The sequence below is a fragment of the Colias eurytheme genome, chromosome 30 (assembly GCF_061535395.1).
Source record: "Colias eurytheme isolate Ceu_HAF_F1 chromosome 30, ilColEury1 Martin Lab GWU primary, whole genome shotgun sequence".
Classification (NCBI taxonomy): domain Eukaryota; kingdom Metazoa; phylum Arthropoda; class Insecta; order Lepidoptera; family Pieridae; genus Colias; species Colias eurytheme.
Window position 1 is genome coordinate 5323200 of NC_143009.1, and position 27570 is coordinate 5350769.

Here is a 27570-nt window from a genome sequence, read left to right on the forward strand (position 1 = left end):
CTAGATGATGCCCGATTCATTCCCCATACCAGTTTTTTAGGGTTCCGTAGCAAAATATGTCACAATCTTTAAAATAATAAACTTTTGGCAGTGGCAAAATCCAAACAAACCAGTATATTTTTATATTTTTGTATCAAACTTGGTTGATAAAAAAATACTGTCTGAAAGGCCATTTCATGCAGATTATAAAAACATTAACGTGTAACATATATCTTACCATTTTCAATGTGAAATAAATTATAGAAAGTACAGGAACGTTCGTCAGCGCAGCGTAGCGGACGGCTAATAGAACCGAAAAATAAGCAATAACATAAAACAAAAACCAATCAAGTGCGAGTCTGACTCGCCCATCGAGTGTTTCGTACTTATTTGTCCTATACCATGTTATCTTGTCTGGTATTACCTGGTTAACTGATACACACACACACTTTCGTCTTTATAATATTAGTGTGATTTTTAATCATCTTTAAATTATAAATGAAGTCAGGTAACATTGTTAAATATAAAGATATATAATAATAGAACGTTTTTGTATTAATAATAATGACAACCACCTCCACAATTACATAATTCGGTACATTTGAGCTGGCGTATAAAACACTTCAATCTGGAATTGCAAGATTTCACGCACCGACATCTTATCAATTCAAAGCTTCTCTTTTCTTTTTATTTCAGATGGGCAAGGAATATTTTGATTTTTTTAGGTCCCTAAATATATTATACAGCCTGTAAAACTGCCCTTAAGGTGTGTTATTTAAGGGCAGCTTCTGTGGGAGGCAAATTTTCGATTTGCCTGTCCGTTTTTGTAAAAAATTTGTTTGCGACCCTCATTTTCTGCCACAGCGGGGTACAATATGAAAAACAAACATGTACTTATAATAATTATAAAAAAATATAAGTTCTGGATAAGAGTAATCCTTAAAATATCGTGACCGTCCTTACCTATCATGCATTGTAATCACAAACTTTTCAATTTCACTGTCTGCATATTTGCCACTGTAAAGTGCTTCAAATCCTCGTGTGACATTCGGATATGCCTTCCATACCTCAAATGCAGGTGTATCTATAGTTCTTTTAGACCTTCTAGCTTCGGAACACACGATATAGTAGTAGTAGCCAAAATAATGTTAAGAACAGTCGATAGATATGGCTAGTACAGAATATCATGTATTCCAAGCTAGAAGGTCTAAAATAACTATAGGTACACCTGCATTTGAGGTATGGAAGTCGACCTACCCCGGAACCTACCCCTAAGGAAGGAACCTACCCCGCTGTGACAGTAAATGAGGTTCGCAAACAAATTTTTAACAAAAACGGACAGGCAAATCGAATATTTGCCTCCCACAGAAGCTGCCCTTAAACAACACACCTTAAGGGCAGTTTTACAGGCTGTATCTATACTAATATTATAAAGCTGAAGAGTTTGTTTGTTTGTTTGTTTGTTTGAATGCACTAATCTCGGGAACTACTGGTCCGATTTGAAAAATTCTTTCGGTGTTAGATAGCCCATTTATCGAGGAAGGTTATAGGCTATATTTCATCACGCTACGGGCAACAGGAGTGGAGCTACGGGGGTGAAACCGCGCGGAGCAGCTAGTAATATATATTTAGGGACCTAAAAAAATCAAAATATTCTTTGCCCATCTGAAATAAAAAGAAAAGAGAAGCTTTAAATTGATAAGATGTCGGTGCGTGAAATCTTGCAATTCCAGATTGAAGTGTTTTATACGCCAGCTCAAATGTACTGAATTATGTAATTGTGGAGGTGGTTGTCATTATTATTAATACAAAAACGTTCTATTATTATCTATCTTTATTTTTAACAATGTTACCTGACTTCATTTATAATTTAAAGATGATTAAAAATCACGCTAATATTATAAAGACGAAAGTGTGTGTGTATCAGTTAACCAGGTAATACCAGACAAGATAACATGGTATAGGACAAATAAGTACGAAACACTCGATGGGCGAGTCAGACTCGCACTTGATTGGTTTTTGTTTTATGTTATTGCTTATTTTTCGGGTCTATTAGCCGTCCGCTACGCTGCGCTGACGAACGTTCCTGTACTTTCTATAATTTATTTCACATTGAAAATGGTAAGATATATGTTACACGTTAATGTTTTTATAATCTGCATGAAATGGCCTTTCAGACAGTATTTTTTTATCAACCAAGTTTGATACAAAAATATAAAAATATACTGGTTTGTTTGGATTTTGCCACTGCCAAAAGTTTATTATTTTAAAGATTGTGACATATTTTGCTACGGAACCCTAAAAAACTGGTATGGGGAATGAATCGGGCATCATCTAGTTACCTGATAACCACACCAAACTCGACTCAAAGGGCCAAATGAATCCACCAGAATTTTTTTTCCGAGCGCCGGGCGCACTGTTCTATAACCCCCCCTCCCTCCCTTCTGCCGGGGAGTAGACACTGGCTACCAGGCGATTTGGGCTTAGGTGGACGAGTACAACATTCGAACCAAATTTCATTGCTTTACTCAAAAATGTATACCTTTCCATACAAGCATGCCCATAAGAAAACGGACTATGTAGGAATTATTCATTGTGATGTAAATGTAAAGTTTTTGTTTATTGAATTTTAAGTTTTAAAGGCTGGTACTATAAATAAAACTTAATTTTTTTTAATCAAGGGTGTTTTTAATATGCTATTTACTTACAAATTTGGATTTGAGTTATATATATCTACCTAATTGTTTTTAATAAATATTTAAGCTAAATAGAATTGAATCTAATTTCGAATACTTCCATGTTTTATCACTTTTTTTTATATAAATGATATCAAGAGAAGTAAAGGAGCAAAAGATTTGTCAATAAATAAATAAAAAGGACTAAATAAAGATTTTGGATTTATAAATGTTTTTTATTGCACTTAAACATTTAAAGTATGATATTGCTTCCTATTGAAAAAATATATTCATGTTGCGCTGGCACTATGGCTTCTTGAATACTATCAATGCTTCCATGTGGTTACTCTGGGTAATCTTATTCCTAGTGCTCGGAATTGATTGTAGAATCTGGAAATAATTAATAATGGTTTTATTTCTCAAAATTAAATGAGATCCTTAACAACAGATTACATAAGTATAATATGGGTAGTGTATTTGAGTGTAGATTTACTTTTGTAGTCTTATATTCTAAATAATAAATAATAATAAATAGTAAATAATAACATGATAAAATATATTGAATCATGAAGAAATAATAAACAATCTTTTATAGATTTACATTAAGTATTAGATAAAATTTATGTTTAGGGAATAAGTAGAGTTGCATTTTATTATACAGAGAAATAACAAGTGGAGAATGTGTACTCATACAGACGTATTTTTAAATAGATTTGCATTGGGTATGGTACTTACATTATATGGTATAGATTGTCTAATCTAAAAATGAACGCCCCTCCACTGTGTTTACGCTCACATTCAAAGTACGTGTATAGACGCAATACACACAAATTGGTCTGCCTCATTGGTCGTTCAGTCCTCCAGTCCTGTCCATGCCCGAACGACAGGATCAGTTGGCCAACTAGTGCATAAATGACGCGATGCACGACAGAACGGACGTGTCATTCCGTACATAGCGCACTCTCCCCGCCATACAATGCTAGGCACCTGAACTGATCGCCCGATTAGTTGACAAATCAGTGCGCGAAAGTCAAAGTTTGCAGTAGAATCGCCGCGCGCACACATATAAAAGTGGTTCAATAATTATTTGTCCTCACACATTGAAACAATGAAGTTTAGTGGAAGGGCGTTCATTTTTAGATTAGACAATCTTTACTTACACAGATAAATCTGTAGGTTATATTGTATTTTCAAATTGTTCATATGATGCCCCCATATCTCATAGGGACTCGTGATGATTACGCACTTGTTTAATATTTAGGTACACGATTCTTCTTAAATCAAAAGGTTTGAAGCCTTTTCTTCGAACAAGCCGATGTAAAGTTCTATTATTATCTGATAACTGTCAAATTGTCAAATGGATCGCAGTTCGCACCGGTCCCAATAATTGAGTGAACTATTACGAGTGACGTCATCAAAATTGCTAGAAAAACAAAATCAGTTTAACGCTGCAACAAGCTTGCGTTAAGGGTGTCACGGTAGGAAAAGACATAGTAATGTTATAATAAGCTTGCTATAAGAGATGCCGGTTACCCCCCTGGTCACGTAATTAAGAACGCTAAATAGTTTATACTTTTATTCAAATTTCAATAGAGAACACTGGACTCGATTTGTTGTGTGTTGTGTGTTGTGGTTGTTTGTATAATTTTGGCGCCATTAAGTGTTGCAAAAGATTAAAAGTGATTACTTCTCATAAAAAAAATGGAAATAAATAAAAGTTGTGATAAATCTACTAGGAAAGTTATAATGAAACTTCGCGGGAAGAATTGGTCTTATAAAAAGTGCATCTGCAATGTTCAAACTATGGTCACCTATGGTTTTACACACCTTAAGGCATTTTGATACGTATCAAACAACTTCGGATGTCCCACGTATGCCAAGACAGAAAAAAACAACTCCTCAAGATGACCGAAACATCGTCCGTAATCCGTATGGTGAAACAAAATCCTTTTAAAGGGTCTAATGGGCTGAGAAAAGAATATTTCGGCGAAAATAACCCTTCAGCAATCTCAGCACGCACTATTCGAAGACGTTTGGTAGAAGAAAAATTGCACGGTCGGATAGCAAGAAAAGTACCCATGTTGAAACTTCGCCACAGGCAAGCCCGGTTTAGATTTGCAAGAAAATATGAAAACTGGACTGTGCGACAGTGGAAAAATGTACTTTTCTCTGACTAAACGAAAATAAACAGAGTATTTTCCGATGGAAAACGATATGTTTTACGTCCTCCGAATACAGAATTCGACAGGCACGGTGGTGGAAATGTGAAAATTTGGGGGTGCTTTTCTGGACATGGTGTTGGACCTGTAAAGTTAATAGAAGGTAACATGAATCAATTCCAATACAAAAATATACTGGAAGAAACAATGTTACCTTATGCTGAAGAAGTTCTACCGGTTATTTGGACATTCCAGCATGACAATGATCCAAAGCACACTGCACACACTGTAAAAGAATTTCTAACAGCGCAGTCAGTTTCTGTTTTGGACTGGCCAGCTAACAGCCCTGACCTAAACCCAATAGAGAATCTGTGGTTCGAAGTAAAGAAAAAGGTTTCAAATACACAGTGTCGAAATTTAAGGGAGCTGTACGACGTTTTCTTAGAAGAATGAAAATCTATTTCTCTAGCAAAATGTCAAAAATTAATAGAGTCAATGCCTCGCCGGTGTAAAGCAGTAATTAAAAGCCGTGGACATGCTATTAAATAGTAATTTAGTATTAACTTGCTCTACAAATTTTTCTCGCAACGTATTATTGTAATTTTTTTAAATAAAAGTGTCATACAAAACAATTCCCGAGCAGATAAATTAATCGTTCTTAATTATTTGTCCAGCTTCACTATTATTTGAATGTGTTGCTTTGGTAAAATAAATTATTTTTCAAAAAATATTGTTGGCGGTTTTATTATTTATTATTAAACTTAGTTGCTCTATTAATGTGGCTATTTTATGACATAACTAGTTGCTTCTCAGAAGGTGAACCATCTCTGTGTATGACATTATTTAAATAAAAATTTCTAGTACTTCAGATCGTTCTTAATTATATGACCACCACTATATAATATATAATATAAAGTTAGGTTTTTACGAATAAACAATATGATTTACGGAAGAGCTTTTCAATAGATATATACAAGTACAAACATACAAACAAGTTAATTAGGACAAGGACAAACATATTAATGTTTTATGTACGCACGCGATTTAATATATCTATTGGTGTTTTATTAGTTCGTTAGTGTACGACGTACGTCATGCTCATGCAATAATAGATTTTGTACGTATAAAGTTTTGAACTAAAAACAAACATTTATTTATTCAACTAGACTTCGTTTAGAAACGCTTTTTAATCGTCACATACAAACAAAAATATAACATTCTTACTAATAGTTAAGAGGGTTTACGCGGTCCGTGAGCTGTTTGGCTCAAATATGTGATTTTTCAAACCAGATTGTCCATCAACCACTTATCTTACAAACATATGAATTACTAATAATTTTAGGAAATTTTATTGTCTATGTAGTTAGTTAAGAGTTTTTTTCAATTAATACAGTATTTCTGAATACCATCAAGATAACTGAGCCGATGATTACTTGATTTCACTTTTAGTGTCAATTTCGAAGCTAAAAATATCTGAAATTGCTGACAGATCTAACACACAATTATTTTTAACTAACTGCAAAAATCCTTATTAAAATAGTAAGTTAAAAGATTTTTTTATTTTGGACTCCTAACTTACGAAATTAAAATCCGAACAATGTGAATTTTTTTAGAAATTATAGTCGACAAAATGATTATTTTCACCAAGATATTTGACTTTATTGAATATAATTTATACATATTGCAATAAAAGAATGTCTTACTTATAAGATAAAATTTAAAAAATCAACTAAGGTACCTCTATTATTTTTCTACAAATTTTTTTAAAGTACTATAAAACACTGCGCGCGACCCGATTAAAATCAGTCGGCAGCGAGCCTTTCCAGAGAGAGGACATGTTGCTCGGCGCTCTCCTGCGGACCTATGCTGTTCATAGTAAAAGGATAGCGCAAGCCGCGATCTATCGTAATAGATCGCGGAGTTTTTGACTTGCGTTAAATAGAATATGCGCTCTTAACTTACTATGGATATAATATTAAGATTTTTGTGTCTGGATAGATAGGAGACTAGACAGTGACTAGACTACTTTTGACTTCGGTAGCGAAAATCAGTATAGCGCCCGGCAAACTTATTGGCCAAAAAGTACATGGTGGGGGAAGCTTGCGCAGATAAAAATGTACTAAAACTTGATGCGCAAACTTCCCCCACCACGCTACTTTTTGGCCAAGAAGTTTGCCGGGCGCCATACCTACCTACCCAATATTATTAATAAGAGGAAACCATCATTTAATCATATTTTCGATCGAAAGTTAGTGAGGATGGATGTATATTGTATGTGTATGTATGTTTATTACTCTTTCACGCAAACACTACTGAACCGATAACAATGAAATTTAACACACATAAATAAATATAAATAAAATAAATATTTCAGGACAATTTTTACACATGGCACGATCTGATCCCATACTCAGCTTTCGCTTGTGTTATGGAAACCAGATGGCTGATAAACATACATATTATATAATTTAAAATAAATACGAATATAGATAATAATTAAAACCCAGACACAGAGCAACATCTATGTAGATATATAGAGCGTAACTTGGATTAAAACATAGGATTTATCCTGGAAATCCCACGGGAACGGGAACTATGCGGGTTTGAAAACGCTACGGGTGGAAAGCTAGTAATTTTAACAAAACTTCTGTTTACAAATCAACTGACGTATGTGTTTTTTTTATTTTTAACTTGTTTTTAACTAATGCATAAAGCCTTGACTGTAAGGTTATACACGTAACGAATCTGTCAAAGTAATGGTTTTAATATGGAAAAGATATAATGGACCGAAGATCAAGGTGGTAAAAGACCTTTGTTTATTTACTAGCTTACCGCCCGCAGCTTCGCCCGCTTTGTCTAAAACCTAATAAATTATATTAAAACCTTCCTCTTGAATCACTCTATCTATTAAAAAAAACCGCATCAAAATCCGTTGCGTAGTTTAAGAGATTTAAACATACATAGGGACATAGGGACAGCAAAAGCGACTTTGTTTTATACTATGTAGTGATATACTAGCTTCCGCCCGCGGCTTCGCCCGCGTGGTGTTTTGATAAAAGGTAGCCTATGTTCTTTCTCAGGGTCTAAAGATTGTATGTGCCAAATTTCATCAAAATCGGTTGAGAGGTTTAAGCGGGAAAGCATAACAGACAGAAAGACAGAGTTACTTTCGCATTTATAATATTAGTAGGGATAGTTATTTTTCCTCATATAGTCTAAGGAAATTCCGATGAGAATATGTTGTTTCGACGCGATAAAAGTAGCCTATAATATGACTCTTTAGCATCCTAAATATCTAAGGTCAGGTGGGGTAAGAGGAACATATTTCATTTTCAGTAAAATATTTTGACTGCTAGGAACAACATTTGTAGCTTTTTAAGATGTTTGAAACACACAAAACTTACCTTTATGTATTAGCTTCCCGTAGGCTAAATGTCATTACTCTAATAACAGTTCTTACGAAGATATTGACATTAATGTCAAGATTGAGTAATCGTTCCTCTTCCCCCTTACATGGGGTAAGAGGAACAGTCATTGTATTTCCTAAGATTGGAGTTTGAATTAAAATATTCGTTGCTAAATTTTCGTTAATTTGTAGGTAGAATATCTTTGGTCAATATTAGATCTTAATATCGATGAAATAAGGTATAATTTGGAATAAAAAACAAGAATTCATCAATTCGGGGTAAGAGGGACATACAGGTTCGATCAGGGGTGGCAAACTAAAAAGAAGTCGTCAAGTTATACTGCTATTTTTATTTAATCATATAAACTATGTGATATGAGATCAACATTGCGATTCAGTCTTTAACCCTTAATCGGCCATGACTTCAAACAAGCATTGTTTGCATTTTCACTGCATTGACAGCCGCATTTTATTTATCATTATCATAACTGCTTCTATTAGATTTTCTTATATATTTTCGCGGCATGTTTTATCTTATATTCCTGCAACAGTCAAACAACAAGAAGTCAATACTTATTACAATTATAGAGAAAGAGACAAATCGCATGAAATTTTATTTATCTATAAAGGTAAAATAAATATTTAAATTTTTATTTGTTTGTGATAATAATAATATGGTTTCAAAAACTAAAAGACCGATTAAAATTTTTTTTTTGTTATAATAGCCCCTAGACAACACTGGCTATAAATTATAAATTATACTAAAAAATTAATCAAAATGTTGGTCATCCCTAACACGGGGGAAGAGAAACGTATGTTCCTCTTTCACCGTCAATAGTGAGCCTCTTACCCCAGCTATTGTTTTTGGAGGCTAGGATTTTCAAGCGAAATAAATTCATATAATTAGTTGTTTCTCAACTAAAATGATTAATAAAAGAAATACTTACAGTTTTTTCCGTGTATCACTGTATTTAAAATATTTCTAGCACTATTTTATCAACAAAATATGGGTTCGCAAAAAAACGCGCCAACTTGGTGTAAGTCAAATTCGCAACTGTCACATTTGTTTACATTTTTTGTAACGTCTGTGCTACGTAGCGACATCTACTCAAAACCGCTCAAACTAATTCGCCTTCACTGTTTTACCGACGGAAAGTACATAGTCATAAACGTTTCGGTTTACTAGTTATGGTCTTTAGGCCCTCTTCCCCCAGTGACCCTCTTACCCCACCTGACCTAGACACAAAAATCATACCATAAGATTACTCCGTTGTGACGTGAAAGACAGACAAACAAACACACTTTCGCATTAATAATATTAAAGAAATCTATCTAATCTAATATTCTAATATATGTATATATGTATATGGCGAAATTTTGTAAGGATGTATGGATGTATGGATGTTTGTTACTCTTTCACGTAAAAACTACTGAACCGATTACAATGAAACTTAGCACACATATAGAGGGTAACTTGGATTAACACATAGGATAGGTTTTATCCCGGAAATCCCACGGGAACGGGAACTATGCGGGTTTTCCTTTGAAAATGCGGGCGAAGCCGCGGGCGGAAATCTAGTATATTATAAAGGCGAAAGTTTGTAAGGATGTATGGATGTATGGATGTTTGTAACTCTGTCACGTAAAAACTACTGAACCGATTACAATGAAATTTAGCACACATATAGAGGGTAACTTGGATTAACACATAGGATAGGTTTTATCCCGGAAATCCCACGGGAACGGGAACTATGCGGGTTTTCCTTTAAAAACGCGGGCGAAGCCGCGGGCGGAAATCTAGTATATTATAAAGGCGAAAGTTTGTATGGATGTATGGATGTTTGTTACTCTTTCACGTAAAAACTACTGAACCAATTACAATGAAATTTAGCACACATATAGAGGGTAACTTGGATTAGCACATAGGATAGGTTTTATCCCGGAAATCCCACGGGAACGGGAACTATGCGGGTTTTCCTTTGAAAACGCGCGAGCGAAGCCGCGGGCGGAAATCTAGTGATGAATATTATAGAGAGGAACGATATCATTGTTTGTTTGTTGTGGATTAACTCGAATGTTAACTTATGATTAAATCATCAATTGATCAGCCGTTTTTAAGTGCTACAGTAACAAACTTACCAACGTTATACTAATTCTGATTGAATTAACAAGTTTTCCAATAACCAATAATTATTAATTAAATAAAATTGCGTCCAATTTTATATGAGAACATTTAAATTTTAATTAAAATGCATTTATTAAAAAATAAAAGATGTAACATACCTAGAATGGAATTAATTTAGAATTTAAATCATTAAAACTCTAATTCCTAAATGTTAGAAACTTCCTAGCTACAGAAGGGTAGAATTTTATGGCAACATTAAAATGTCTTTCCTTTCTTAAGCTGGAACAGTGTTACAGTGTTACATAAAAGATATGGCATCATTGCTGCAAAAGGCAGAAACTTATGGCCACATGGTGGTGTCTTATCGCAATATTAATACTCTGTCCATTATATTATTTGCTTTTTGACAGCTTCACACCTATGAAGGATTGTATTGTCTATGTTGAAATTTCATACAAATAATATTGTACTTCATGGACAGGCCCCGCCCACTTAGTGATGTTTACACATAATTATTCAATGATGGTTCGATAGATTATAATAATCGATAGAAATACTCTGTAAAATATATCCGATACAGAAAAACTCTTGTATTATTTTATGTAATTTAAACATAAAGACAACCAAATTGTAAGATAGATAGTTATACCAATAAATAATAAAATATTAGTTTAGTTAAGTTTTAACATAAAATGCATCGATATATGGTCTTATTTTTACATATCTTACTAGTACGTTTACGTTGTAATTATTATTTACGTACCTAATTCGATTTATGATAATATTTTGAATTTATAATCGGAATGGTATCACAATCGATAATCTTTTGAACATCACTTCTGGTATCACCGGTCGAGCTGTCAAAAACCAATTCTTATAGTGGACAGACCATAGAAATCTAAATAACAAGACACTAGAAGTCGTAAGCGCGCGTGACATTGTCGCCGCTCAGGTGGTTACCATTCCACAAGTCTGTTCGTCGCTTGGTGGTCGCTTGTTCAGTTGTTTCTGACACGTGCGTGAGTAAACATGGTGTGTTGCAGCATTTCCCAGTGCGGAAATTCTTCCATAAATTGTAATTATACTAATAAAGGAATAACATTTCACCGGCAAGTATTTTTGTTTATAAATATTGCCGTTTTTCCTTAAAATTAAACAATATTTACAAACAATACGAATGACACAGTCAACCGTTCCTCTCATCACGTTTAGCTATACATTGCCTTTTACTATTGTCAACATCTGACAGGTCGGTTGTTATAACTGCCAGATGTTATCAAATGACAATTACAAGAAGCAATGTACTGCATTGTTAACGATAAAGAGTAAATAGTCGCAAGCTAGTGATTTGATGTGTTAAAATTTTTCGATATCGTAATACGATGTTTTTTTGCGTAATATGACGACTGATGGAATAATTGGATTATATTTTAATTTGAATTCTATTTTATTTTTATAACTGATATATAACTTTTTAAACTAAGTACATCGATACAATCATTTTCGGACAATTTTACTGTCGATACAGAATCACATTAATTAAATATACAATAATGCCATAATGTAAAGGACATTCTTCGCTTAGGTTGACAAAACTATTTTATGTTAAATATATTCTTTGTAGATTTCCACAACGCCGTCCTGACATTAAGGACGAATGGATATCCGCGACTGGGAAAAGAAATTGGTTCCCTACAGGCTATAGTAGGATATGTTCAAAACATTTCAAAGAAGATAATTTCAATGTCACAACAAAAAGACGTACATTAAGTAATTGTTATAACTCTTATAATTTTTGGTGGTCTGGCGCGGTTCTGCATCAGGTGTTCGAGATTTTCAAATTTAAACTCTCAGTTTCTAAACCCCCTCCATTTTTTAAATATATAATGTAATAAATATTTAAGTACATAACATGTTTTTATTTCTTATACCTATATGTACAGTCTGCCGTGGGCCCACGAGATGAGCCTACCACTGTATTAAAATCAACAACTATATATTTCTTATTTGTTAACTATCACTTAACTATCGATAACAAGGCTGATGAAGTCTTACATCACTAAAGCGTTGAATGAACGTTAATGAAATTTCAACCTTATTTCTATGCGTTGAGGTTAGAAGTTATATCTATCAAAAATTAACGCCCTCTGTTGTCGAGTAGCCAAACTTTTTCGTATTTGAAGTTTCTAAGCAAAAGGAAACAAAACATCTTACGTACCTAGGGATGTTATACTAAAATAAACCGTAAAGTCGTGATTTAGGGTACATATTAAAATGCGAAATTTATTATTTATGTTAGTTTTCATTAAAATGAAGCTGTCCAATAAAAGGCATAGTTTACTTGTGTGAACTGTCTAGATATCGTTTTAAATGTGTGGATTTTGGCGACAGTGGTTTTCATACTAATTATGACATTATAGCACTTCTATGTGTCTTGTTATTTAGATTTCTATGGGACAGACTATACCTGCAATGATTTCCTTTCCAGGTGACAGACCTGTTCACCCAAATGCGGGACCCCTCCACCCCCAAGGGGTCGACCGGCTCGCTGAACGTCACCAAGAACGCTGGCTTCCATCACCAGAATGGATCTGAGCATCTACCCTGGACGAGCCCGGCGATCTCGCTGCCGGGGAACTGTAGTTCGAATTTGTAAGTATTTCATTCCATCATATCATTTATCATTCACTAGCTTCCGCCTGCGGATTCGCCCGCGTGGTGTTTTGATAAAAGGTAGCCTATGTTCTTTCTCAGGGTCTAAAGATTGTCTGTGCGAAATTTCATCAAAATCGGTTGAGAGGTTTAAGCGGGAAAGCGTAACAGAATGACAGACAGAGTTCCTTTCGCATTTATTATATTAGTAATTTAGTAGGGATTATATCATTACTTTAGCAGTAATGTTTCAACGAGACTTCCTTATGAAAAGCTTTTTAAAATACCACAGTAAAATACGTTTTATATTTATCGGGAAAAGGTTAATAAACATCATGTTATGTATCGTCAAAATTCATAATTTATTATTTACTAGCGACCCGCCCCGGCTTCGCACGGGTGCAATGCTGATACTAAATACACTACAGAAAAACTGTGAACGTTGTATATAAAAACATAGCGGCCCAGCCGGCCGGTACCGCCGCAAACGCTACGTCCCGCAATTTTTAAATCTGTAATATCTTCGAAAATATTCACTTAAATCATACGGTGTAAAGTGCCATATAGATCTATATGAAATGAACAATGTATTCAAGGTATTTAATTGGTTAAGGATTAATGCTGTATTGGTGAAAATCGCTTCGAAAATTAGCTATTATTTGTCGTAAAAAGTAAATGACAAAAAAATGTTATTGTGGGTTATCCATAAGAGATAGACATATACCATCGCGGACTTTTCTGTAGACCTTTTCAATGTGTATAAAACTTAGTACATTAGTTTGATAAAACTCGTAGGGTTCAGCCTGCGTTTGCAATATAAGCGGAAACAATGTAATTTTTTACGACATCACATTAGAAACCTCAAAAATAACAGTACTTCTCCACTATTTCATGGATGTTATTATACATATAAACCTTCCTCTTGAATCACTCTATCTATTAAAAAAAACCGCATCAAAATCCGTTGCGTAGTTTCAAAGATTTAAGCGTACAAAGGGACATAGGGACATAGGGACAGGGACAGCGACTTTGTTTTATACTATGTAGTGATTATTTGATCATTGTAAGTATAGAGGTATCAAGTTGAAAATTACATCAATTACTACTACCACTTACTACCTAGTGTCACTTGAAGATGCGAAGAAATCCATACTAATATTATAAATGCGAAAGTAACTCTGTCTGTCTGTTACTCAATCACGCCTAAACTGCTGAACCAATTTGCATGAAATCTGGTATGGAGATATTTTGATACCCGAGAAAGGACATAGGCTACCTTTTATTGCGAAATATGTAGTATATACCACGGGCGAAGCCAGGGCGGACCTCTAGTATCAAATAAAACTTATAAGCCAACGCAATCAAAAGATACAGCAGTATTATGATGCAAATTTTCGCACGACATTCGCAATCAAAATGACAAATTTTAATAAAATTAGTTCAGGTTACTATTACGTCTTAAAGCAGTATTATTTCCAGTGTGGAAAAGTGACAGCTCTATATTGGCTCTAGCGCCATCATTTTCACACACTAATATATCCATACTTATATTATAAATGCGAAAGTAACTCTGTATGTCTGTCTGTTACTCAATCACGCCTTAACTACTGAACCAATTTGCATTGAATTTGGTATAGAGATATTTTGATACCCGAGAAAGGACATAGGATAGGTTTTATCCCGGAAATCCTACGTGAACAGGTTTTTCCGCTTTTTAAGCCGCGGGCGGAAAGCTAGTAAATAATATTGCTATAAGACAGCATGCGATTTCCATGATTGCAAAATATTTGTTTTATACTAATACTAGCGGTCCGCCCCGGCTTCGCCCGTGGTACATGTTTACGTTTTCTCTACATAAGAACCATCCTCGTACTTCAAGGAATATAATAAAAAAAGAATTATCGAAATCGGTTCAGCCGTTCTCGAGTTATGCGCTTACCAACACATTTTGCGATTCATTTTTATATATAAGATATACAGTTAGTTAACCTTACTTGGTTGTAAAACCCGTCGGAATATTTTGGATTCGCTCCAAGATTTAAATAGATCGACATTGATGATATAAGCTTAAGGTGTAATTTTGTAGACTATTTTAACTTTTGTTATTGTGAAAACTTATGTCCCCATGTGGGGAATGGGACATTGGGACATATACATCTGTTTCACTGATCGATATTCTTTAGGGACAATTTGATGATCATCATATGATAGCATACTTGCAATCAAGTATTTCTATAGCTCAAGTGTTATTCTTATGTATAAACTATATTACTGTAAAGTTTCATCAAAATCTGTCCAGTAGTTTTTGAGACAATTCGTTATACTCATACTTTTTGTCATAGCAAGCAAAGGAGCAGGAGTTTCATACAAACCTTCATGTTTATAATATTAGTTTAGACTAAGATTTTTTTTAATGGATGACAAAATGTTCATCCAAATCATTTTTTAGTTTTTCATTTACTCTTCCTTATTTTAACATAACTATACAGGGTGTCTCGCTGTTAGTTTATAATGCGCATTGGAACTTATAGTTTTGCATAAACAAAAAATATTTAAACAAGAAAACGAATGATTTTTGAAGTGAAAACTTCTTTAGCGGCGTTGAGCACTTTTTCTGTAATGGGTATAAAATGTTAAACTCGCGTCAGGACACGTGACCAGTGTGCTAAGTGTGAATTTTTTCTCGCACTCGATCGCGATAAAGTTAACTCGAATTTCTATGAAATTGAAACAGCGCCGCCTAGCGTCCCCATACGTTCGCTACGGGCGCTGTTCGATTTCTCATACTAATTCGGCTGTGACGCAGACGCGATAGTAACGTTTCGTACTCGATCAAACTCACACTAGGGGTACTGATCGAAAAAGCGTAAGACGGATACCATTCCAAAATATCAAATATGCTCAACGTTAATAATCAAGTTTTCACTTCTGCCGGCACTCCCGGAGTTCAACCCGTCTTTTTTATTGTATTCTTTCATATTTTTATTATCAATAACATATAAATGTATAATTATTAATTTATAATTATTAAAATTGTCAGAAACAGCGAAGCGCCACCCCTAATGCGCAGCGCGAGCAACGCGTCAGCCCTGACGTCACTTTGCGCGGATCTATCGCCCGCTGAGTCGCACTTCTTTGAGGTACATACATACATACATACATACATACATACATATATACAAAAAAATGACATCACGGGACTCCTGCACAACATCGACATTATTTTGTACGATGAATTTAGTGAAAACACTACTGCATATAGACTATGTACATATATGTGGGAAACGGAACGGTGACGGATGAAAGAGAGGTATGAGGTGTGCGAGAGGGAAGGAGGGCTTATGGCGGCGGACGTAAGACGAAGTGTGCGTGCGGAATATAGTAAAATTATTTAAAGTATTAAAAGACGTATTTACAAGCAAACAACCATTTATTTATTTCAATCCCACATATATATACCATCATATAGCGGAAATAAATAAATATAAAATATATAAACAACTAGACTCACAATCGCGCTCAAAAATTGTCCGAAGTAAAACTCTTCAATTATATTTAATTACCTACAATTAGTGTTTATTTTAATAAAATGCTTGTCAAAAGTGAATGAAATGAAATGAAATGAAATATGTTTATTGTGGATACATAAAAAAAAATACAAATAAAATAAAACAAAGAAACTTAAATCTATGCATGCCACAAAAGGCCTGCCACTCAGTGCAATACACTGATTTTCAGTGGTTGCCTTAGAATGCCCTGTTGACAGTGGAGGTTTTTTTGCTCAAAACTGCATAAAGTTATTAAAAATTAAAAAATAAAGTGATACCTTTTCCCATAATATAAAATGAACATATATTAAAAATTTGCAGGTTCTCTACATAGGTAAAGTGCGTATTTCCCAGCGCAAAGTTCCAGATACTTTAATAGATGATGCTCTTCTGAAATTCGCTCAGCATGAGGCTGAGAAGAATAGACTGCAACGACGTCACAGCTTGCTGTCTTCTACTGGGGTAAGGGATACTCAAACTCAAATGTAAACTCAAACTTGAACGTATACTCAAACTCATACTCAAACTAAATTGTGAACTCAAGAAGCTAAACTTAAAGTGATGCATAATCTAGAACTCGATTTTAAATCATTTTTTTTTTAGTTTTTATTTGATTTTAACTCAAACTCAATTCTCAATCAAACAATTATCTCAATTTTTAAGTTGAACTCAAAATTAAACTTAAAGTCAATTTTGTTGATCATTATAAATTTCCTGCTGAAGATATGAAAATTTTAGCCAATGTAAATCAAAGTAAATAAATTAAAATACATAGTTTGAAAACAAACAAAAAGGTCATTGGCATTTCACAACGTCAAAGACAAATGACCCTTATATTTAAATATTAACATTAAACATGTTAATAAGTTTTTAATATTTATTATTAAATTACATATTCTAATGCCTTTCAAATAAGGTCAAAATTCAAACAATAGGTATGTTAATATGCTTCCTGAGACTACACGAAATATTTATAACTAGCTGTGCTTCGCGGTTTCACCCGCATTGCTCCGCTCCTGTTGGTCTTAGCGTGATATATAGCCTATAGCCTTCCTCGATAAATGGGCTATCTAACACTGAAATAATTTTTCAAATCGGACCAGTAGTTCCTGAGATTAACGCGTTCAAACAAACAAACGACATAGTATATTCTAAAACAACACCAAATATTTCTTATTCAATTTCCGACTCTAAGGTCCTTTAATTAAAGTCACATTTACTTTACAGACTTCACTAAGCAGCAATTCAGTTGAGAGTCTAAACAATACATCAGCTTCTAACGAAAACTTTCAAACATCTTTGATACCAAGCACAACTCCATTAGAACCAGATAAATCTTACCCTTGGAAAAGCGCAGAAAGCCTTAATAAACCAGAAATACTAGTAGATAAAGAATTCGATGAATTCACAAAAGAAAGAGTCGAAAGAAAGCAAGAATTAACAAAAAATGGTAAAACTAATTTGGGAACTGTGAAAGAGGACGAGGAAAAACATGACGAAAATCCTTTTAGGGAGATCAAAATTGTTAAAACTGTTACTTTAGACCCGTTACATATATCAGAAGCTGGTGATATTAAATCAGAAGAACTTAAAAATGACGATAAAGAAGTTAAAATAGAAAAAGATGAATTAAAAGATATTACTGAAGGAGCAGAAAAAGCTATGAATTTTAATGAATTACGTAGACATGACAGGAAAGGCGATTTGCCAGAAAATGTGCTGTTTTTAAGAGATAGATCTGCGTCGATAGGAACGTTGAATTTGAAAACTCCGCTCGCACATTTGTTTGGTGAACAGAATAGAACTATGCTGTTTCAGGTGAGATTTTTACTAGTTGTAGATTATGGTTTTGTTCGCTTTTAAAGTACATACTTGGTTATAGTATTTTATAGGTTTATATTTGTTTGCATATTTTTGCGAAATCGATTTATAAGTTTTCTTAGTTATAATATAAATGGTTAAATTTACAGATAGGTTTAATTTTAACTTATGTGAAGTGGGGGACAGAGTTTACAGTAACTTTCATTAGATTGCATATTCAAGATTGTATCGTATAAAAAGTAAAAAAAAAAAACTATTACTGAGGAGTAGGAAAATACATATGAGCGTGGTAATATTTTACACTAAATTCATGTTTCTATTTAATGTTACTAATGTCAGACGATACAGACGGTCTGGTTACTACGCCACGTCTGCTAACTTAGCAAAACACTTTCTGGTAGTATAAAAAAAAAGTATTTTTTCGCGTTTTTGAAGTGAAAACTTGTTTAGCGGCGTTGAGCACTTTTTCTGTAATGGGTATAAAATGTTAAACTCGCGTCAGGACACGTGACCATCGAAAAAGCGTAAGACGGATACCATTCCAAAATATCAAACATGCTCAACGTTAATAATCAAGTTTTCACTTCTGCGGCACTCCCCCAGTGCAACCCGGCTTTTTTTAAATCGTAGTTCCTGAAATTAGCGTGTTCAAACAAACTTTAGCTTTATAATATTAGTATAGATTTGAACATTTATTTCTCCTTCTTTAATTTTTTTTTCATTTTTTTTCATTTTCAGGTGGGTCGATCAGAACTACGCTTAATCAGCCCCGATCGCAAACAAATCCTCTTACACCGTGCTCTCACGGACGTCGCTAGTGTTGCTCTGGGGAGATGTAACACACAGCACTTGGGCTTCGTGTGCCGGGAGCGAGCTGCGTACGCGTGTTATGTGTTCAAGTGTGAGAGTGGGGAGGTCGCTGTGGAGCTGGTTAGCGGTGGGTAGTGGGGATGGGGAAATGGGAAAAATGAGGGTAGTTGGCAAAATTAAAAAAAATTGTGGGTACATCGAAAAAATTGTGGGTAGTTTGGAAAATTTATAAAATGTGGGTAGTTTGGAAAATTTATAAAATGTGGGTAGTTTGGAAAATTTATAAAATGTGGGTAGTTTGGAAAACTTATAAAATGTGGGTAGTTTGGAAAATTGTTAAAATGTGGGTAGTTTGGAAAATAGTTAAAATGTGGGTAGTTTGGAAAATTTTTAAAATGTGGGTAGTATGGAAAATTGTTAAAATGTGGGTAGTATGGAAAATTGTTAAAATGTGGGTAGTATGGAAAATTGTTAAAATGTGTAGTTTGTGTCTAAATATTACGCAGTTGAAAGGTAGTTTGGAAAATGTAAGAATAAACATCGAGAAAAGGGTGGGTAGTATAGAAAAAGGAAAAAATGTAATCTTAATAGCGCGTAGGTCAATTGGAAAATGCGACAATAGAAACTATTGGAAAAAACATCGAAAAAGTGAAGGTAGTTAGTTAATTATGAGAATAAAAATTATTGTTAAATTAGTTAAACAAATGTAAGAAAAAACATGTCTAAAGAGTAGTTGGTTTCTGAGTTTGCCGGTATTTAAATTTATTTAACTACACATTATAGAGGTATGATACTATACTTATATAATGCAGTCTATATGCAACAATTACCGTAATTTTTTCACGTTTTTCAGGGATTTCACTATTCACAAACCTATAATTAATATTTATACCATCTTTAAAAATATTTTCAAATGCTAAAAATCTAACCAATTCTATATTTAATACATATTTTATAAAATTTTCAGCTATAAAACAAGCATTCGTTGCACACGCGGAGTTACTCAAGAAATCAAGGGAAAAATCACCGAATATGACATGCGAACATTGCCCTATGTTGTGGTACCACAGATTATGTCATGATGTTGAAGGTTAGTAGCTTGGGGTATGGGGCATGGGGCAAAAAAACATTTATAAAGAAGAAACAGATCGCGTGTGAAGATTCAAAGATACCAAATTCGTCGCCTTACTCCATGACGTGACGGTAATGCCATGACGAGACCTTGTTATTTTACTCCCAATGCGCCTAATGAAATTTCACTTCAAAAACAGGAATAACACACCTACAACAAATAATAATAAAAAATAAGAAAAAATGTAAAAACATTAAAATTGATTATACATTTAATGTTGTGTGGGTTGTGCCGTTAAATAAAAAAAAAACGTGTCTAAATGTACAATCAGGCGCTAGTTAGACGCTATAAGTCTGTTTGGTCTGCTACAAGTTTTAGTTGACGAAAAGGGTCTGGCAATATTCAATATTATATTATAACTAGCGGTCCTAGTAAATAGATGTTGGCCGATTCTCAGACTTACCCGATATGCACAGAAAATTTCATGAGAATCGGTCCACCAGTTTCGGAGGAGTATGCAGACTAACATTGTGACACGAGAATTTTATATATAAGAAGATTATATTTTATAGTAAACGTATACGTATATATTTTCTCTTTCTTATAATATTATAGACGTAGTTATTTACCTTATAACAGTATTTATAAATAAATAAATAAAACTACTTTCACTGTATTAATTAATTACAACATAACTTTCCAGGTATGAATGACAAGAAAACCCATGCTTTTATACTGCGTCGGATAGAAAGTTTGCCTGAAGATGAACAAGACACTATCATCACCAAGTACCAGGGTGGGACTAACCATATGTTTGAAGTGAGTAAAACCTTATTTATTTATGTATACTAGCTGTGTGTTTTGATTTCATCCGTGAAAAAATTGCTGCAGATTATACAGGGTGTCCCAGAAGTCGACGTCAAGCCGAAATTTTCTGAAAGGTTGCCACACCAGTTATCAGAAAAATTGAATAAATTAAAAATGTCACGAGTATGGCGTAACGCAAAAATGTCACGCGTACGGCGTAACGCAAAAATGTCACGCGTACGGCGTAACGCAAAAATGTTACACTAAATTTTTGTCCAACCCCGATAAAGAAGTTTCACTTCAAAAATTTAAGTCATGTATTCTTGAAGTTATGGGTTTTTTTTTTATTTAATTCCAGAAAATATACACCATGTGACAGTTTTTTCATTCCTGTTGTTACAAATATTTACTTTTTGCCAATTTTTTTTCTCTAACGTCATCCCGAATAGTGCTTTATGTAACCTGTGATCCTAAACCCTGTGCCGATCACTCCAATTTGTAGAAAAATGTCATTTTATACCGTTGCAATTTTTCTGATAACTGATAACCTTTCAGAAAATTTCGGCTTGACGTCGACTTCTGGGACACCCTGTATATTAGAATAATTAGAATATTAATATAGTTATAAAAAATGTTACTCAGTATAGATGTGATTTTCTCACGGTACAAATGTATTAAAAATGATCAAGAAGCTTTTGATAATAAATCGTAAAAAGCACTTACTTACTTACTTACTCCTCTGGCGCTGAAACCCCAAAGTGGGTCTTGGCCTCTGAGACGAGAACTCTCCATCTTCCCCGATCCTGAGCGGTCTCTTGCCAATTATTATTGGCTCGTAGCACGCGCAGGTCCGCCTCTAGTCGATCGCGCCAGCGATACTTAGGTCGTCCAACCGGCCGTCGGCCCAGGGGTCGCCCCAAGTATGCCCTCTTCAGTCCTCGTTCCTCACCCATTCTTTCTACATGACCGAGCCCACGGAGCCGTTGTGCTTTTATTTCTCCAAGTATATTTGGCTCGGCCATTAGTTTTTCTAGTTCGGCATTTGTTCGGACTCTCCAGCTTCCATCCTCTCGTCTGGTGGGACCAAAGATCTTGCGAAGAAGCTTTCTTTCGGTGACTAACAGCTTGAGTTCTTCAATCTGGGTCAGGGTCCAGGCTTCACACCCATACATAAGTATTGGTCTTATGACCGTTTTGTATATACGCAATTTGGTGTTTTTGCTCAGAAGCCTGGACGCGAGCACCTTATGCAAGGCTGCACCACATTTCAGGGTATTTTGGATACGGATATTAATTTCTTCCTCCCTGGAATGTGAGTCAGTTATAGTGCAACCCAGATATCTAAATCGCGTTGGCCCTTGCGGCGTAGGGGAGCGTCCCCCGGGTGGCGGATGGGGGGATGGTCGGTAGTATAGCCTAGCTACGCTACCGGCTAAGTCCGAGGGACTCGCTGACCAACGATGGGTGTGGTCCTCCAGCAATATGGGGGTTGTGCGGCGGGTTAACACCCCTCCCACGTAAAAATCTTTATGTTACGAAACTGAGTACGAGAAATAGAAAATCCGTAAAAAGCACACCGACAAATAAACATCATATTACTGTTTTTACCAGTTGCTATTTAACACATCTCATCCTTTATTTTTATAACTATCTGATGTTAAATTATTTATTTATTGCATACAAATAAAAAAAAAAACAGATCACACGCATTGAGATAATATTAATAGGAGACGACACCGCCTACATCACATATGTTCACATAATATGTATTTTTTAATGGTTTTAAAGTGAAACGCATCAAACATGCCTTCGTGTGTGTTACGCAATTGCACAAATAATACAAATAATACGGAAAAGTGCAAAGGAATAACTTTTATCGGTAAGTACCTAACTAGATAATAATTTTTAAAACTTAGTTAGAGCAAAAAAATGGCGCACAGATTTTGTTCGTGGTGTCTCCTCCATACGTAGTAATATTATCTCAATGATCACACGCAATTTCTTACAAGCAACCAATGTATACCAGATAATTTGGTAAAATTATGTACACAATAAAATAAAAAAGACACCACATAACAAGAAAATAATAATTCTCAATGTTGTGATGTTTAAATTCACACATTGTAAAAAAAATGTGTGCGTGTACTATTATAGTGTACATACGTAATAAGTGAAACTTCTTTATGACCTTATTTTGCAAAAAAAAAATTACTATATGCAACTTTACAGAAATACGTCGAATCACGCGTGGTAGGGATAAGAAAAAGATGGCGCGTAATGGAAAATGTCACGCGTAACGAAAAAATGTTACACTAAATTTTTTTCCAACCCCGATAAAGAAGTTTCACTTCAATAAAAAAAAATTGGTTGTCCGTAAAGTCGGTTTACAGACGTTAGTTGAACGTGACAACGTCCGATTGTGCTTCTTTGTCGCTCGTTCCGCGCTCTCGCTTGCACTTCAAGCCTTACATGGAACGCCTCAGAGCGAGGTAACGCCGCATGAGTCATGTTTTTTCGTGCGTGCAGCCGGCTCTATCGAATTATAAGACGTTGTCACGTCAAAAATCATCGTTACACATTATTTTGGTAAATTTATCTTTCTTTACAGGTGAGCGAACACAACGCGTTTCTAATGATGCTTCTGCGAGCACATTGCGAAGCGAAACAACAACGGCACGTACATGACACCGCTGAAAATAGGTAACCATACTTACTTACTTACTTCACTACATAGTATAAAACAAAGTCGCTTTCTCTGTACCTATGTCCCTATGTCCCTTTGTATGCTTAAATATTTAAAACTACGCAACGGATTTTAATGCGGTTTTTTTTAATAGATAGAGTGATTCAAGAGGAAGGTTTTAGTATATAATTTATTAGGTTTTAGACAAAGCAGGCGAAGCCGTAGGCGGAAAGCTAGTATGTACAGCTAGGATAGCAACCAATTTCAACTCTAAAACAAACTCAACAAATTTGAACTCTCATTTAATTATAAATCATTATAATTAAATGAGAGATACCGAGAGAGAAGACCGTCAACCGTAGACCGGTTTTCATCATTTAAATTTTGCTTTTTCTGCCATAAATAACAACCAGACGTTTTAAACCGAATTATGTTCAAAGCGTCTGGTATGAAGTTTATAATTTTAAACCTTTTGTCTACTTAAGTAGTATGAATAAATACTATTTAAAATATGTAACTATGTTATTTATTCTATTTAGTATTGGGTTAAAAATTGAATACATTCCTCATAAATATGAATGCTTAATTATGCACATAAAATTATTTCTTATACAAAAAGCGGTCTTATGATTGTAAAAGCGATTTCTACCACACAAAACACATCAAATCTTCTTAATTTTCAGGTCAGAATTCCTCAACCAATATCTAGGCGGTAGTACAATATTTATGAAAGCAAAAAGGTCATTATCTAGTGGCTTCGATCACTTGTTGAAACGTAAACAGAGTAAGGAAGATGGACTTTCCCCTAGTTTGAAGAAGGTATGTCAGAAATGGATGGACGGATTTTGATGAAATTTAGTTACTATGGCAGATATGTTGCGTTTGCGTTTACTTTCAAATTATGTGTTTTGTAAGAGAAGCTGCTGAAGCTAGAAGTATATTGCATCGAATACTCTAAAGACTAAAACGATTGAACCGATTTACATGATATTTTGTATGTTGATAGCACGTGAAGTTGAAGTTTTTTGTTCGAAAACAAAAATAGAATCTTACTGAAACTTCCATAAAATAATATAACACTAAAATCATGATTATTCTATAAGATCCTATAAGAATAATAAGATCACCATTTATACAAATAAACAAACAAACAAATAAATAATTTCCAGGAGCCATCACCAAAACCATCACCACTAAACCTGGAAACATCATCAGAACCGAACACTGAACTGTTATCACCAGACACTGTGTATAAGTCGTTATCACCTGCTGTTATGAATGGTGAGTCCCTACTGTATCAATACAGATCAAAAAAATCAAAATCAAAAATATTTATTCAGTAACAAATATGTTTACAATTATATCAGTCATTGACTTCCTTCTTCCCTTCTCCCCGTGGTAGCCTGGCAGAAATCACTACGTAGTGATAAGGCCGCCCTTTGTGTTTTTGTTTATTGTTATTTTATGTACTTGGTTTATTGTACAACTAGCGGTCCGCCCCGGCTTCGCCCGTGGTACATATTTCGCAATAAAATGTAGCCTATGTTCTTTCTCAGAGTCTAAAGATTGTCTCTGCCAAATTTCATCAAAATCGGTCCAGTAGTTTATGCGTGAAAACCATACATACATACATACATAATTACAAACCTTTCCTCTTTATAATATTAGTATAGATTTATTGTGTTAAATAAATAAGTACCGTATTTTATATATTTTTTCAGAACAAACAACACCAAAAACGCCTCCAATTGAAGACCAAACGGATTCCAAAGAAAACACGCCTACCGTCAATTCCCCAATGATGGATATGTAAGTATATATTTACAACTAGCTTTCCGCCCGCGGCTTCGCCCGCGTTTTCAAAGAAAAACCCGTTCCCGTAGGATTTCCGGGATAAAACCTATCCTATGTCCTTTCTCGGGTATCAAAATATATCTATACCAAATTTCATGCAAATTAGTTCAGTAGTTAAGGCGTGATTGAGTAACAGACAGACAGAGTTACTTTCGCATTTATAATATTAAGTATGGATTTAGTACAATTCCTGATAAAGTCTTTCGTAGTTTATTTAACACATTTTGACATATATGACACACATGATTTGTCATTTTAACCGACAGATTAAATAACAAGAGATTAATTATGATAACTTGTGTCTGTATATTTGTTCTGGTTATTCTCTCAGACGGTTGGAGTAATTTTGAAGTCGTACGTAGTTTAAAAAATTTACAGCAATCAAAAATTATTTGCATTTAAATTCTAAATAATCATAGTGTTAATTAAATTAGGAAAGGTAAGTTTTCCAATAAAATGAAGCGAATAATTACGACTTTTTACAGATTTCTCAAAGTTAGTGACTCTCGACCTCAACCCTCTGAAGCGAATGAAACAGATACGACTTGGAGACAGGCGATTTATGAGAAAGTTATTAATCCGGAGGTTCATGAAGGTATACATAATTATATTTTGAAGTACTTATTAATTATAAGACAATAATACTGAAAAGATCAATGAAAAACTTTAGAAATGGCAATTTTGCATAATTTTTATTCCTTGTGGCTTACAGAGATTCTGTAAGAATTATTTTCTATTTGCGATTGCACGAAGACAAGCCAATGTCTATCAGTTAGTAATTTCCAAAAGTTTTATCGAAATCTAAAAACATTTTTGTGTTTACGAACAGATATTCTTACACAATCGCAATTTCAAAAAAAAAATCATTGATTTCAACAGCTCATTTGACCATAATAAACACTTAAATAAAGATTATCGAAATGATAGAATTATCTACCAGAACATAAAATACGATTTATTATATTTCAGGTGATGCTTCATCAAACCAAAATAAACCGTCTGGCAAACGAACTAAGGAGCAGTTGCGACAGTTATGGAAAATGGCTATCGACCAGACCCTTTTGCTGGTTAGGATGGAGAAAGAAAATAATAGAATTAAAGGTATGTATTTTAGTATGTAGGTAAATATGGAGACGGAATTCATCAGACTTAATCAGACCAAATAAATAAATTCTGACTAGACCAGACCCTATCAAATCAGATAGATATAATTATAATTATATTTTATCAGACCAGACTGTTTATAAACCAGACCAATCATATATTTTAATCATATTCACACGAGATTTATATATATATTAAGTATATATAAATCTCGTGTCACAATGTTTGTCCTCAATGGACTCCTAAACCACTAAACCGATTATAATAAAATTCGGACACCATGTGCAGTTCGATCCAACTTGAGAGATAGGATAGGTTTTTTTTGGTTTGAGGAAATCCCACGGGAAAGGGAACTATGCGGGGTTTTCTCTGAAAACGCGAGCGAAGCTGTGGGCGGAAAGCTAGTATTAGTATAGATTTATGAATTTATCTATTTATACTAATTTGTATGTATATATTTCTCAACCAGAAAGCGTAGAATCCTCTACCATGCGTCGAATAAAGCTAGAATACACTGACCTATCGGCATATGATCATTCATAAAGTACATATTACTGTTTAGCTCTGCCCTATCTATTTATCTATTTTCATCTATTTAACCAGATTTTCTTATTTCTCAACCAGAAAGCGTAGAATCCTCTACCATGCGTCGAATAAAGCTAGAATACACTGACCTATCGGCATATGATCATTCATAAAGTACATATTACTGTTTAGCTCTGCCCTATCTATTTATCTATTTTCATCTATTTAACCAGATTTTCTTATTTCTCAACCAGAAAGCGTAGAATCCTCTACCATGCGTCGAATAAAGCTAGAATACACTGACCTATCGGCATATGATCATTCATAAAGTACATATTACTGTTTAGCTC

At 34.3% G+C, this 27570-nt stretch overlaps 1 protein-coding gene across 1 annotated transcript in view; it reads left to right on the forward strand.

Annotated features, from left to right (window-relative positions):
* The window catches only part of plx (PTB_TBC1D1_like and TBC domain-containing protein plx), a 60263-nt gene that overhangs the window by 23748 nt on the left and 8945 nt on the right, over positions 1-27570 (forward strand). Inside the window, exons 5-17 of the mRNA XM_090118470.1 lie at positions 12833-12996; positions 16037-16136; positions 16866-17006; positions 17772-18362; positions 19104-19302; positions 20143-20265; positions 20951-21066; positions 23663-23754; positions 24421-24556; positions 24907-25018; positions 25459-25546; positions 26077-26186; positions 26561-26692. Of these exons, the coding sequence (XP_089974596.1) occupies positions 12833-12996; positions 16037-16136; positions 16866-17006; positions 17772-18362; positions 19104-19302; positions 20143-20265; positions 20951-21066; positions 23663-23754; positions 24421-24556; positions 24907-25018; positions 25459-25546; positions 26077-26186; positions 26561-26692 (2104 nt within the window). The remainder of the gene's footprint in view (positions 1-12832; positions 12997-16036; positions 16137-16865; positions 17007-17771; positions 18363-19103; positions 19303-20142; positions 20266-20950; positions 21067-23662; positions 23755-24420; positions 24557-24906; positions 25019-25458; positions 25547-26076; positions 26187-26560; positions 26693-27570) is intronic.